The 14,616-nt window shown below is 40.5% G+C and overlaps 2 protein-coding genes across 2 annotated transcripts; both read left to right on the top strand.

Moving 5' to 3' along the window:
- The first annotated feature begins 3,106 nt into the window (after positions 1-3,106).
- Positions 3,107-4,144, top strand: LOC134001073 (nucleoredoxin-like protein 1). Its single transcript, XM_062440626.1, has 3 exons — positions 3,107-3,342; positions 3,455-3,544; positions 3,769-4,144. Exons 1-3 carry the CDS (start codon positions 3,107-3,109, stop codon positions 4,142-4,144), a joined length of 702 nt encoding a protein of 233 aa, XP_062296610.1.
- A 2,078-nt stretch (positions 4,145-6,222) lies between these two features.
- LOC134001058 (nucleoredoxin-like protein 1) lies at positions 6,223-7,293 on the top strand. Its single transcript, XM_062440600.1, has 3 exons — positions 6,223-6,458; positions 6,811-6,900; positions 7,029-7,293. The coding sequence occupies exons 1-3, from the start codon at positions 6,223-6,225 to the stop codon at positions 7,291-7,293; spliced, it is 591 nt and encodes a 196-aa protein (XP_062296584.1).
- Positions 7,294-14,616: the final 7,323 nt, after the last annotated feature.

Here is a 14,616-nt window from a genome sequence, read left to right as displayed (position 1 = left end):
GCCATCACTCTTTCTTCCCTGTTTTCACTGACCATCTCCTCACCGTTTATCTGTGATGCATGACTGCGCCATGCTATTTGCATTAGTTTGTGATATATTCTGCAACTACTGGAAGAGAAAGTAACCGTGTGTGTGTATGTGTGTGTGTGTGTGTACACGTACAGCATGATAGCAGACTGTGACTACAATAACTTTGTTCCGAAATCCTCACCACTCAGTTGCATGTCCCGGAGGACTGACGAGATGAAGAGCTTTGGCGTGTGTCTGTGTGTTTGCACACATGTCCACAGTACATTGATGTTTATTATGTGAGAAAAAGCCCTGTGTGTGTCTGTGTGTGTGTGTGTGTGTGTGTGATTTAGTGTGTGTGCAACCACGTGCCATCGCACACGTCTGTGACTCAGACTAATCCTTTTAGATCTCTCCCTCTCTCTCTCACCCCACCTCTATATTTACTTCACCCCTCTCTCTGAGATTAAGCCAGGTATTTTCTGCAAGAGCCTCCACAGATCAATAGCCACTTTTCTACAGTAGCACCTGCTGGGGTTTACTAGCAGCAAGCTTGACTCAAGCTATCGACTTTCTCAGTTCATTTCCTCGACGCTCCGCATCCCAGCTGTCAAATCACCTTGATGACAGGATGCAAAAGAATCATTATTATGCTCTGAGGGGTAAATAAATGACATGCAGTAATTAGTAAGACTCCAACTAGCACCTATTGGCTATGACGGCAAGGTTGAGGCAGGTTAGGAGGGATCGCTTGATGCTGAAATAAAATCTCTCTTTGTTTCTTTCTTTGTTTCTTTTCACCACTTGACCTAAATGTCAGCCCTCCTTCTGCAATCCAATTTGTCTTGTATCTTCATCCTTCCGCCCTCCCTTCTTCTCTTGAAGTAATAAGATTGCTGCACTTGAGCTGGAGTTTTTAGGGCCCACACACACACACACAGAGGAACAACCTCTTCCCCTGAATTACAGGACAGCCACACCCACAGCTATCTGTAATCTCCCTTGGTAGACCACAGAGTACAGGTTGAGCATATCGCAGAGAGTGGGGAAGAGGCAGTGAAAGGTGTTGCTAAAATAACAACTTCACAGGTTTCAAAGAAAAAAAGTGGAGGAAGAACTGAGGAAGAAAGAAAACAAATCAAAGAAAGAATACAATGGCTTGCGAGAGAAACTCAGAATATATTTGAGTCAAGGAGTTTCAAGGTGAGGTAAATTACTTTCGTATATTCAGCTGCCACAGCACATAGCAAGATTGATGGCCTATTAAATTAGCTACTAACAAAACAAGGCAGTGTCGCTAGTATATATCAGGTGCAATCGATGAGCTTCAAATAGTGAACTGGGTGGTTGTGAAATAACTTTTCCAAATCTAGGATTTAAGTTCTGACCTTTCTGAGACTTACAGTAAATCCTCTTTTTTTCCCAGGTAAGGTCCAATGCTGCTCAATTTCAAACATATTTCTTCTACATCAGCCTTGGAAGTTTCAATCCAGAGTTGTAGTCTCAAATAGATCTGGCAAAGCTCAAAGCCACAGAGCCAAATCTAATTTGTGAGGTTATCGCTGTCAATTCACAGCCTGCAGCAGCTGCTGCAACAGTGAAATACAGGGTGGCCGACACAGATAAAGCACATTTCTGAGCTGTTGAGCCTGATCTTTATTTCTATATCTTAAATTTATTTCTTATGTGGTTCTTTGTTCTGAGCTGTAAGTCTGCTCTTGGAAAACATGATCTCATAAATGTCTTGTTCATCCTGATTCTGAAGGGCAGGCTGGGCTGCTAAGTTTTACTTTAGATCATGGTTACTATAATGTACAAAAACTTATGTTGCCTATACAGACAGTGTGTCCTTCGTCAGACAGCAACACCAAAAATTAACACCAATCATTCACTATGCAGGATCAGTTAAAAGGAGAATCCACCCAAAACACTATCTCGGCTGTTAAAATTAATATACTGTTTGATCCATTGATAATTATTGATACAGAAAGTCATTAAAACATTTTAAGCAGAAATTCTTCAACAGCAGAGTTGAATTTGTCTCCCATCTAAATAATAGACAATAAGTTGTGGTGCCAGTTACTCAGAGTGCTTTTCTGGATTTGTGCAAAATTATCTTACCACAAGGTTTGGTTATAGTTTTTACCAGAGCTTTCAGCCGCATTTCACAATCTTGACTCATCATGAATCATGTGGGCTCAGTTGTCTCATTATCATGTGACCAAAGTCTCAACCTTACAGTTAAGGGGTCACAAGATCAGTCTGAGGGGAGATATATATAAAGGGATGAGAAAAAAAAGATTACAGTCTCTTAAATGAATAACACAAAATGATGTTTATTATTTCTGATCTTTCTCCTTTAAATGAACTATTACAATAGGGTTATGGTTTCTCTACTGCACTGAAAATGATGTGTTTCATGTGAAGAGTGCCTAATATTAGAAGAAGCACTGGATGCCTACAATGCATGATTGTGATGAAAAACAATAAATTCACTTATTAAAGATTAAACACTAAATAATGATCATTTAACATGTGTTTTCCATGTGTTTATGACACAGTAAATGCATACATTAAAAGGAATTTCAAATAACAATGTGTATTGTAGGCATTTAGGCATTGAAAATATTCCATAAGAACCTACACATGAAAAAACCAAAGCAGGAGTCATGCATCATGTTGCAATTAAAACATAATTCCTGTGTTTTTATAACTCTGACAGACTGTACCAGCAGTCTCTGTTTTCTCACTTTGGGAAACATGATTTATTTCCCCAAACGTATAGATCACAGCTGTGTGCAACAACTTGGTTCTCGTTTTGTTGCTGTAGGTCATTTTGTGAAATATAGCAAATCACTAATGTTAAATAATTGTCCTGAGGCTGCTCTAAAAATCTCAGATGATCTCTGGATGATATTGAACAGTGTCTCAGACTTTTTATCTGGCTGTGGATTTTCCTTTGGTGGTAGACTTCATGAATGCAGGTGATGTACTGCACTGGCCATGATAAGAATGAAACATATAACTTACCTGTTTTTTAACAGCTCTTCTCTCCAGAGTGGGCTTTTAAACCCTTTCCTACTGCTCTCATATCATCATGGTGGACCTGTTCCTAAACCGTGTTCTGGTGGAGAACAACTGGGACCAGGATGAGCTCAACACAGAGCGCGAGATCATCGGGATTCTTGAAAACCGGATAGTGTTGCTTCTCTTTGCATCTACTGAGAACGAAAAGTGCCAGGAGTTTCTACCCATTGTGAATGATTTTTTTAAGAGACTGAAAGATCCAGCTTATATTGAATACCCGAAACTGCTCACTCTCATCTACATTAGGTATCTATCTTTCCGTCCCTTTATCTGCTTGATGCACACTTGTGACTGGATAACCCCACAATCACACTGTTTTATCATTCATAAGATTTCCATTTCCATCTCCTCTCTCCAGCTTGGACCAATCAGAGGAGCAGCAGGAAAGATTCCTCAAAGAGATGCACAAAAGGGTTCTGTTTTTGGCCTTTGAGGACCCATACAGGAAGTAGGTGAATGGAGGAAGAGAGATAATTCTCTTTTTTCAGTTTTTCTAAATATATATGTGTGTTTAACCTGTGTTAGTGTGTGCTTCTAAATCTAAAGCTTGGGCTGTATGTCCTTTAAAGTACACTAATATCATGCATAGTCAAGACAAATTATAACATTTCTAATAGTTGATACATGAATAGAGCACAATGTCATACCTGTGTGTGTTTGTCTGTTTTTCAGGGAACTTCAGGCCATGTTTAAAGTGAAGGATGTGCCAACAGTTGTGGTCCTTCGTCCTAATGGCTCCGTCCTCTCTCCAAATGCTGTGCAGGACATCTGTCGTCTCGGTTTAGACTGTTTCAGTAATTGGCAGGAGTCAGCAGAGCTGGTTGAGAGGACCTTCATGCCCAACGAGGAGTTTGACAACCTAAATATGCGCACTGCCACTGACCCTGTGAAAAGACTCAAGTACAAGACAGAGGATGACAAGAGGAAAAAGAGATGGTGGAAGTTATGGGTGAAGGGTAAAGATGAATATGAAGTGGAGGAAGAGAAAGAGGAAGCATGGGATACAAAGAGTAAGGAGAGAGATAAAGGGACATGGAGGAAAAGATGAGGAAAAGGAATGAAAGGGAAATAGTATACATACATAAAGTATACATATATATATATAAAAGGCAAAACCTTGAGCTTGATCTTGAGCCTATCTAGTCATTGTCTTCACATCTTCAAGTCCCGCCTCTTAAAAACGGCATTTATGGTTACTAATAATGCAGACTCTTTACAGGCTCTTAAGGAAATATTTCTCTGCCTGCAATGGCAAGTACAATATAGTCTTAAAGAATGCTCCGTGAACAGAGCTCCTCTGTTGTGTTGCTGTCAGTAAAGTGTAGAGGCATTAGAAGCGTAACAAAGAGACAGGCCTGCTCCTGGCCTTCCTGCACCAAACACATACAATTTTGGAAGGAATGACACAAAACTGAGTTGATTTATCTTTAAGAAAATGTTTTGTTATATATGTATATATATATATATATATATATATGTATATATATATATATATATATATATATATATATATATATATATATATATATATATATATATATATATATATATATATATATATCATATATATTTTTGCTCTGCTATTATTATACAATGAGTGTATTATAGCTATGTTTAAAATATGATGCATTCTTTTGAGCTCTTACCAACCCATCAACGAAAGACTGACTCTCAACATATATACATTTTTGCTGCCAGTCACTGATTATACGTTTTTTAAAACGTTTTCAAATGGTGTGCACAGAAACATAAAGTACATGCCTCAAACAATTTCACAGGAATGTGAAACCTACTGTACCACATGGTACCTGGATGGTAAAGACGGTTGAACATCTGGAAGCTAGAGAGCAAAACAGAACTAAAAGGAAAGTGAATATTGCGCTCACATCTGGACTGAATGTTCTTGATGCTCCATGTCTGCTGGGTGTGTGTGTTATTCAGCCTGATCTGTAGTTTTTATGCCCCCAAGTGGCTCCACAAAAACCCACAAAAAAACAACACAAAAAGGATTGTAGCTTTAAAGTGATTTCAGGTGCTGGCGCCTGCTCTTGTATATATGAGCTTCAAATATGAAATGAAAATTGTGTCTGTGTACATGTTCTTTATTTTTTTAGCGTAACTTTGCTATTCTTACTTGAAGGTGTGTCTCCTGTGGTACCTTTTTATTTTGTTACTAAAGGCTTAAACTTAAGTTGTATTGATCTGCAAAAGCCAATACATTCTCTACACTCTTAACGCAGACCGTGGCTGTACAGTATGTCACTGATATAGCTGCAGAGTGAATCAAACTATTACCAGACAGATACTCCCTGTGGTTCTGCTCCTCCATTTGATACAGAATAATAAAAGTGTCACTATGTTTCAACCCATAATAGCCTTTGTTATTTATTTATTTTTTAGGCATGTCTCTCATTCTGTAATTTCTGTGCTCTTTATTCACACACACATTATGCTCGCTCAGCCGCCGTGTTCACACACGCACAAAAACACTGTGAGCACTTAGTGTCCCTTGTCCCTCTGTCACCTTGTCTCTCAATCCCTCCCTCTCAGACAGAGGAGGGAGGGGACGCAGCACAGAGACACAAAGGGAAAGGGGAATGAGCGGTTACTGCCATTAAGGTGAAGGAAACACAGTCAATGAGGGAACGTGATACAAACTGACAGGCTCGGAACGGATTCAAGTGCAACTCAGGAAGAGTTGAAAAGGAAAAAAAAAAAAACATATTTGGAAAGCTCTTCTCTTCTTGGATTTGCTACCTCGAGTGGAGATAATATCCGTTAGAGGTAAGCAACTGTGAGGATTATCCGATTTACCAGCAAGCGAGATGTGCTCATATGATTAATGGGAAGTGTGTATAAGTATGACAGAGTGGTAACAAACAGGCTAATTAATTCCTCTTAACCATACAGCAGAAAACATAAACCTTTGAAAATGTCAAGACTTTTCCCCAAATATTCTCATGTGTTTTTGTTTGCGTTCTCCCCACAACCCTCACATCTTTTAGAGTTTTTCCCTTTGCCTTATGATATGTTGTGCATTTCTGACGATGTTCCTGTCAAGCCAATATATACATATTTATATCCTTCTAGCTTCCTAATCCATACTCCTCACTGTCACACTTCATTATGGTTGACCTGTTTGTTGACCGGGTCTTGGTGAAGAACAACAAGGACCAGGATGAGCTGGACACAGAACGTGAAATCACCATGCGCCTGCAAAACCGCATCCTGATGCTCTTCTTTGCCTCTGCTGCATGTGAGAGCTGTCAGGAGTTTGCGCCCACGCTTCATGACTTCTTCAAACGTCTGACAGATGAATTCTATGTGGATCGCGCTGCTCAGCTTGTTCTCCTGTACATTAGGTATAACAGACACACAGATACATTTATTCCCACAACCCCAAAACCTAAACTTAATCCAGTCAACTATATGCCTACCCATGCCTCTTATCCCTATCAACCTTACATTAATCCCCTTGTAGCCCTTGGTAATGATAAGGACCAGTAAAATCTTAAGTCCTCTCATTCCTTACCTCTATCTATTCTGAGGACACACATAAGATGATTGTGTTAGTACTTCTCCTTCTCAGTCATTTCCTTGTTTTGTAAGAACCAAATATCCTGATGAAGAGAGGAGAAGACAAACTAACATGACATCTAGATTCATCCCATATCATACCACAATTTGATTTTCCTTTTTTCTTTTATTTGTCAGTTTGGATCAATCAGAGGAACAGCAAGAAAGCTTCCTCAAGGAGCTGCCAAAGAAGTGCCTGTTCCTGGCCTACGAGGACCCCTACAGGAGGTTTGTGGGACTGTCCAGCTAGTTGTATGCACAACCTGCTGGTGGGATGATTATAGTGTAAATATACTTAGCTGTATAAATCCATTAGCTCCATGCCAATGTGTGTGCCAGTGTGCGTGTGTCTACAGGGAGCTGGAGGCCATGTTTAATGTGGAGGAGTTGCCTACAGTGGTGGTCCTGCGTCCCGACTGCTCCATCCTCATCCCAAACGCAGTGGAGGAGATACTCCGCCTCGGCACAGACTGCTACCGGAACTGGCAGGAGGCAGCAGAGATCATCAACAGGAACTTCCTGATCAACGAGGACTTTGAGGAGAAGTCCATGCGCAGCTTCAGCGACCCTGTACGAAGGCTGAAGTACAAGGTGGAGGACGAGAAGAAGAAAAAGAAGTAGAAAAAGCGCAGAGGGTGGGGTGGAGATGAAAGTGGAGATGAAAATGTGGAGGTGGATGGAGGAGTGGGTGGAAAAAAAGAGGGGGGAGGAGGAGGAGGAGGAGGGGGGGTCATCATGGTGATGATGAGAGCCGGAGCAAGAAGACATGAGTGAGGGTTTCCTCAAAAGTTGCCATGATTAGTAATTAAAAGCTTTGTCACAGAGATTCTACTGATGCTGCCAATTCATCACAAACAGATAATACAGACATTTCTCATCCTGTTCATGAATGTCAAACTGATGCTACTGTGGCTAGTTTTACTTTTCTATTAAAAAGCAATGGCTGTGGTTTCACTGCAAACATAGTCCCTGTAATAACTGTGTGTGTGGATATGCCAACAACCAATAAAATGTAATGTAAAACAATATCCAAAGGAACACTAAATACTGCTAACCAATGCTGACCTCAGCTTAGAAGTGTCCGTCTTTAAAGTCTTTGAATGCTGCCAAGTAGACATTGAAGCCAAGGTTAGCTCTGAGCCAAGTCTTGCCATTATGACTTGTTTTATGACACCCAGTAGATTACTCTAACCATTTCCCCATCTTCAACGACAGAGCTCAGCACTGCACTTTTCCCCCCTACATGATAATTTGCACCTTCCAATCAAAACACACCATGCATATTCTGAAATCAAATGAATTATTCAGCACCATTAAAATAATTTTGTTAGTGACTGTTGTGCTTCAAGTGTTTATGAAGTCTCGCTTCACTTTATGGGCTACACAAGAAGCAATCATAGCTATTCAAAGTGAGCACAGTGAAAATATGGAGAAACTGGCTTTCTACATAATCAGTGATTTCCTTTCACTGTGACTCGTCTTCTTTCACACTAAGGGCCTTGTTTAGCCTTTGCACTCTTTCTCGCATATGTAAACTCCATAAATGATTTTAAGTGATCAGTCAGGATCTTTAAATTGGTTTACAGGACTTCCTGAACTCTCAGGAAACTTAAGGAGAGGTTTTCTTCCATCTTCTCTCCTATGCCTGAGCCTCACCTCCTCATCTGAGCCTTTACTATATGCTGTCATTACGCCTTTTGCAAATGTTAAGAGCAATGGAGTGCTTCTGTGCATTTCAGGAGTAATGACAATACTGGCAGGAGTATACCTGGGGTTAAAATGTATGTAATGACAGATGTCGAGGCTGTAGTTTCATCAGGTGATTGGTAGGTTATGGATGACGGTGGCATGATGATTTATGTGTTAGAGACAAACGGACAAATACACAATATTTTCTTTGAGGGCTGCTCCGGATAAAGCTTTCTCTCCTTATGGTTAATGGAAATATTGCAAATGCCTGTGTTTGCTGGTCTTGTGCCGTAAAACACCAAACACAATGGCTCCCCTTACATCATGCTCTTGTCATGGTTAGAAATGTGAATGCTAAAGCAAAATTCGAGCTGGTCAGAGCTGTATAAGAGACAAAGGCCTCAATAAACATGAGCTGCTGTTTATTCCATATTCCTTTCCTGCCTACACAGCAGCTTATTGTTGCTCTGTCAGACAAACCTTGATAATATAGTCGAAGCCCCCCTCTCTCCCTGCCTCTTTTTGGCACTGCACACGCACGCACACACACGCGTGGCGCGTTCTCGAGTGTAGAACGCGCAACAAGCGGACCAGCGGATGGAGAGAGCGAGAGAGAGAGAGAGAGCGCGCCAGGAGAAGAAGAAGAGAGAAGGACGGATGCAAGGCGAGGCCAGGAGCGGGAAACCTTATCTCTCCTGCTTGTCCAGCTGTTGTATTTTTCTTTTTCTTTTCTTTTTTATTACCTCAACATCATTTTCTTACACGATTGCTGCCCTTAAAAAAAAATCCAGATCAATTCCCGTATCCGTCCTGATGTGCTGCTGCGCCTCATCACGATTCTTCAAGGATATGCAAAGCGTCTGTTATCACGTCGACGTTATTTTCCGTTAAAAGCGAGGATGTATGTGAACAATCTCGGAGGCGTATGATCAACAATGACAACTGGGCTTTGTGAGGGTTAGAAATCGACGGAGGGACGCAGAGCAGTCCGGGTATGTGCGTTCATTTGCGTCTAATTATTGTTTTCTTGTGCGATCGTGTATTTTCCTCCCCTCGTCCATCGGAGCTATTAGGCCGATATAGCCAGCATCATCTCTGGGCATGAAACCCGTGGGAGTTATGATACCAACGTGACGCACAGTCACACAGCGCAGCGGGGAAGACATCGAGCCTCGACAGGACGGAGGGAGGGTGTGAGGTCCAGCAGAGCAGAGCCCTACACAGTACACTGATCACAGGAGGAGGACGCCCAGTAGTTGTTGCACATATCGCGCTAATGACTGCTTTACTGTCTAGCATATAGCCCAGCAGGTATCGCCCATCATCAATCCCTACTGAATATTTCATTTTTTTCATGCATCGGGCAGAGTGGAGTGGGAGACAGGGAGGAGAGTATAGTGGGTGAGGGCGCGGACGCTGAGAGACGGGATGCGGGAGACGCAGTGAGCGAAGAGGAGGAGGAGGAGGTGGAGGAGGAGGAGGAGGGAAACCGGAGGATTGACGGTAAGATATGGATATAGGCTATAGGGATGCACCCCGCCTCTCTCTCTCTCTCTCTCTCTCTCTCTCTCTCTCTCTCTCTCTCTCTCTCTCTCTCTCTCTCTCTCTCTCTCTCTTTTCACATGCACACGCGCACATACGTGATCAATGCCTGAGAAGACAGCAGAGGTGCCCCGCTCCTTTGCTGCTGCTGCTGCTGCTGCTGTCAAGGGCCATTTGATCACTGAGGGACAGGGATCTGATGTGCTGCTGTGGGCCTCATACAGCCTAGCTGCCATTAGCTGGGTCAGTAGTAAACGAGTGTGAGGCATGAGTGCCGTGAAATATTCATGTGCACGTGATTAGCCTCCTCTTGGCCTCAGAAGGAGTGCAGGGGAGAAAGTGGTAATGACTCAGGGTGTCCCATGCTGGCCCACTGGAGGGGTCTGTCATAGGTTGGATGAAGTATGTTGATTATCTCTCACACACACACACACACACGTTCATTGCAGTGTCTGGTGTGGTGCAGCAAACAGTGGGCTAAACATACACACAAAGGGGTATAAATGCAGGGCTGGGTTTGGATGTTTGCAGCTTGGGGTTTGCTGATTCACCACAGATGGGAACACAAGGAGAAAAAGATCACCAGAGGCAGAGAGAACACACTGAGTGAGAGTCCACTATCAATATTTCAGAGACGGGAAGAGAGGACTGGGTCAGTGGTGGAGGCCAGTCAAGGAAGCAGGGGTGACCTGAGGAAGACAGACATTGAGATGCAAAGGAGGCAAATGAAAAAGGAAGAAGAGGAGAAAGGCTGAGGAATGGATGGAGGAAAGAGGGATGAGAGGAGAAAGAAACAGCTCAGTGGCTGACAGGACTCCTGCTCTCCTGTCAGCCTGAATTTCTGTTACATCTGTAACCTTGACTGTGTGTGTGAAGGTAGTTCATTTGTGTGTCATATTGATATCAGATAGAAGATTTGTGATAAGGAAGAGGAAAGGATGATTGATTTGAACTGATTTGTATGGAGACACAAAACTCTAATTTTAATAAGGTGACTCACCTAGTTGTGTGTGTGTGCATGGTGTACTGTGTGTGTGTCTGTGCTGTGTATCTTATATGGGAAAGAGAAAACAAAGGTAAAGAGCTTTGTTTCCTTGTAGGGATCATTTACATGAGCCGCTGAGGAGAAAAAAAGCAAATTGATTTGCTTAAACCACACACAAACACACACACACGCACGCACACACACACACACACACACACACACACACACACACACACACACACACAATTTGGCATGATTTTTTATCATTTGACTTGTAAAGTGCACCATATTTGTCTCTTTTCTCTTCGGACCACCTAACGCAGATTCCTATAATGTCTCTTTACATCAGTCAGATACACTGAGTCAGTCGCCTCGCTTTTGCCATGAGCATTTATGCAGGCCTGTTCAGAGCTGGGGGCGGATTTATCAGTGTAATATCAATATTGTGATGTGAGCCTAGTCATCATCTGGGATTTTACTTATTATAATACTGTAGGGCTTCAATTTTCAGTGTTGAGTTAAATGATGATTATTAAATGGATTTCTCTGTGAAATTAAAAAAAAGTGCAAAAATGTCCATCACTTGTTTTATTTGATCAACAGTCAAAAACCCTCAATATATGAAATTACACAAATAGTTCTCAATTAATTTTCTGTTGATTGAGTGATGAATGGACTAATAGTTCTTCGATATTTCTGTATAGTTTGTGTTTTTCTTGTCTTAATTGGTGCTTTACAGCTCAGTGGTACAATTGGCTGAGCTTATTGGACTGTTGCAGTGGAGGAAACTGAACAATGACGGCATGTTTTAGTGAACATCATCTCCATGTGATGAAGAGTTTTTCTTTCTCAAAATTGTCCTGTGTGTAAAGCAGAAATGAAAATATTTTTCATTATAATATAAGTTGTAACTGTAACTGTATGATTTCATCATGATATTGATACATATTGTGAAATAGTACATTTTCTGAAAACTCATTTTAAAAGCAGTTTGCATAAGATAATCAGACTTGAATGTTTTCTTCTGCTAAATCCAGTCAATTAAATACCCGAGAAATGAAAGTACTTCATCATATTGTAATCATAATGTTAACATTATGCAATAGTGATTTAGTCCATCTAATATATGAATGGCAAAATCTCTGTTGGGAGACAATCATGGTATATTTCACCATATTGTCCAAACTTATTGCCCAGCTCCTGTTCTGTCTTCCTGCAAAGAAGAGCTACTGGATGCACTTGGCTCTGCCTTGCTCTGTCACACCTCAGTCAACAATTTCAGAGGAAGCAGAAGCAGTTTTTCTAGCTGTGACATTTTGTCACATCCCAAAATTACAATCCTGTTCTTTGTCCTGGAGTTTGTCTTGGTGACATTTTCAAACAGTTCACAGTAACTGGTTACGCTGACACACAAATCATATGTCAGCAGGACAGGATATACAGAGCAACAGACACCTACGCTTAATGATTGTTCATAATAAGTGCTACACATCACACACATGCTATCACCATGCAACAAGCAGCCTAAAAGTTCAACATTACATCTGATAAATAAGGCTTTACCTGCTCTGAAACACGTTTTTATGTTTCTGAACTACAGTAAAACCTGAGTTCTTCAGGCACTATGCATTACTACATGTGTTTAACATTAGAAATCTAATATGAATAACCAAACAACCGCAAGCCATTTGGTTCCCAGTTGCTTCACATACAGTACTGGAATTTACATTTTCCAGGAGCTACAAAATCTTTTTGACATTAATGCAGCATTCCCTGCTGATGTATTGCAAAATCTATGAGCAGCCTGTGACAATTAATCACAGTGTTCTATTTTTAAAGTACAGTATGAATCACCTTTTTTCAAGCCTGTCAAACAGTTATACAATACTTACATTCCAATATGAACACTGTTAGACTCTAATTAATAATAATAATTATTCTTCTTGTGTAGAGGTGGGCGATATATATACATATATACTGTACATATATTGCATCACAGTACCATATATGTATTTTATATGTATGTGTGCATATTAATTTACATACTGAAATGCTAATAAATTAATACTAATGGTAGTTACTTCTAATACTATTTACATGCTAAAACCTCAAATTTTAACTTATTCCATATTACAGTGTACCAAAGCCCCAGCCATCATATGTAGCAGGGAACTTAAAAGTATAAATGTAACTGTGGTGAGATGACCATGAAGGTCCTTGTATTCTTGTCATTTTAAATCCATATTTATTATATACTGATATACTATATTGTGATATTGTAACAATTCTGGGAAATCTTTAAAGAAACTGCCTGAAATCAGCCAAAGTCTGTCGTTCAGTATGATTAAACCTTGATTTGATGGATATGGTATTATAGTGTCAATGTACAGTATTTTAATCCTCACATGACCAACTCTGTATTCATCATCCATCTCGATGACATTGATGACGTGAACTTTCCCGTCTCATCCGTCCGTTATGATGTACAACCAGCATACTGTAGGCCTCCTGTCAATTCAAGTGTGACTTGTTTGGTTTTGACTGCCGAAGCTTCACGTTAGTTTTCAGCTGAACTTTAGATTTCATTTTTGAAACAAGCTCTCTGTATTTTGTGCCCCATCAGGGTACCCTACCCCAAAAGGCATCGATTCACAGCCAATAAAGAGAGGAGACACAATTACAGCAATTATTTTAAATTAAAAAAAAGAAAATTCTTGATGTGTTAAGACAGACTTTTAAAAAATTGCAAATCCATCCTTAAAGATCACTCTTTAATGTATTCTTGTTGGTTGTTTTTTCCCTGCGTGGTGATCTAAAACTAGCAGTGGGCAGCACGATCTTGATGAATATGTAAGGAAATCTGTCATTTTGAAGAAGCTCTTCAGGTGAATGAAAATCAAGTATTTTAAAGAACCTCTCCACTCAAAAATGTGTTTCGCTTTTTGTTCCTTCAATTAAATGTTTGAGCTTCACTGTGCTGACAGATGTAAGTGCAGAGTTTGTTTTCACATTCTGCTACTGAAAGTTTCTATGCTCACTGAAAATCTGATTTTAAGACGAGTACATTTGAGCATGATTTGTGACATCACAACTAGTTTGGAGCCAATTGTGGTTCAATAGGCAATGTACACAATTGTGAAGTGGAAACTTGAAGCCTCCAGTGCACAAATACTAAGAATGGACTTAACAATGAAGTAGGAGACATTTTGTTCCTTTGTGTTAAACTTCTAAAATAAAAATTATTTGCATATTTATACAGTAGATTCTTTTAATGAGGGAGAAGGAGGATATGACATTTTTAGGATTTTAACAAGATAATTGAACTAGAGTGTTCCATTTACATCTTAAAACATGTCTGGAGGGGGTCTTTAAGTTGTTATCCACAGCCTTCTCACAAACATCTGTATGCCACAATGCAATATACTATAGACCAGTGGTCTCCAACCCTGCTCCTGGAGAGCTACTGCCCTGCATGTTTTAGGTATCTCCTCACTCTAACACACCTGATTCTAATAATCAACTCGTTATCAAGTCCTTTGACGAGCCTCAGCTGCTTGATAACGAGGTAGAGTGAGGAGATACCTAAAACATGCAGGGCAGTAGCTCTCCAGGAGCAGGGTTGGAGACCACTGCTATAGACACATGAATAATATAAATGCTATTACCTTTCTTTATATGTATTCATATATTCAGTTCAAGCTTTTAGCAGAGGACAATATGTAAAACCT

This window comes from Scomber scombrus, chromosome 2 (genome assembly GCF_963691925.1).
Source record: "Scomber scombrus chromosome 2, fScoSco1.1, whole genome shotgun sequence".
NCBI lineage: Eukaryota > Metazoa > Chordata > Actinopteri > Scombriformes > Scombridae > Scomber > Scomber scombrus.
The sequence above is the reverse complement of the archived record's forward strand: the minus strand, read 5'-3'. Positions and strand labels throughout refer to the sequence as shown.

Coding starts and splice junctions, on each gene's coding strand:
- LOC134001073 (XM_062440626.1), top strand. CDS start 3,107: ATGGTGGACCTGTTCCTAAACCGTGTTCTGGTGGAGAACAACTGGGAC. Junction 3,343..3,454: donor CTCACTCTCATCTACATTAG/GTATCTATCTTT, acceptor TCCTCTCTCCAG/CTTGGACCAATCAGAGGAGC. Junction 3,545..3,768: donor TTTGAGGACCCATACAGGAA/GTAGGTGAATGG, acceptor TCTGTTTTTCAG/GGAACTTCAGGCCATGTTTA.
- LOC134001058 (XM_062440600.1), top strand. CDS start 6,223: ATGGTTGACCTGTTTGTTGACCGGGTCTTGGTGAAGAACAACAAGGAC. Junction 6,459..6,810: donor CTTGTTCTCCTGTACATTAG/GTATAACAGACA, acceptor TTTATTTGTCAG/TTTGGATCAATCAGAGGAAC. Junction 6,901..7,028: donor TACGAGGACCCCTACAGGAG/GTTTGTGGGACT, acceptor GTGTGTCTACAG/GGAGCTGGAGGCCATGTTTA.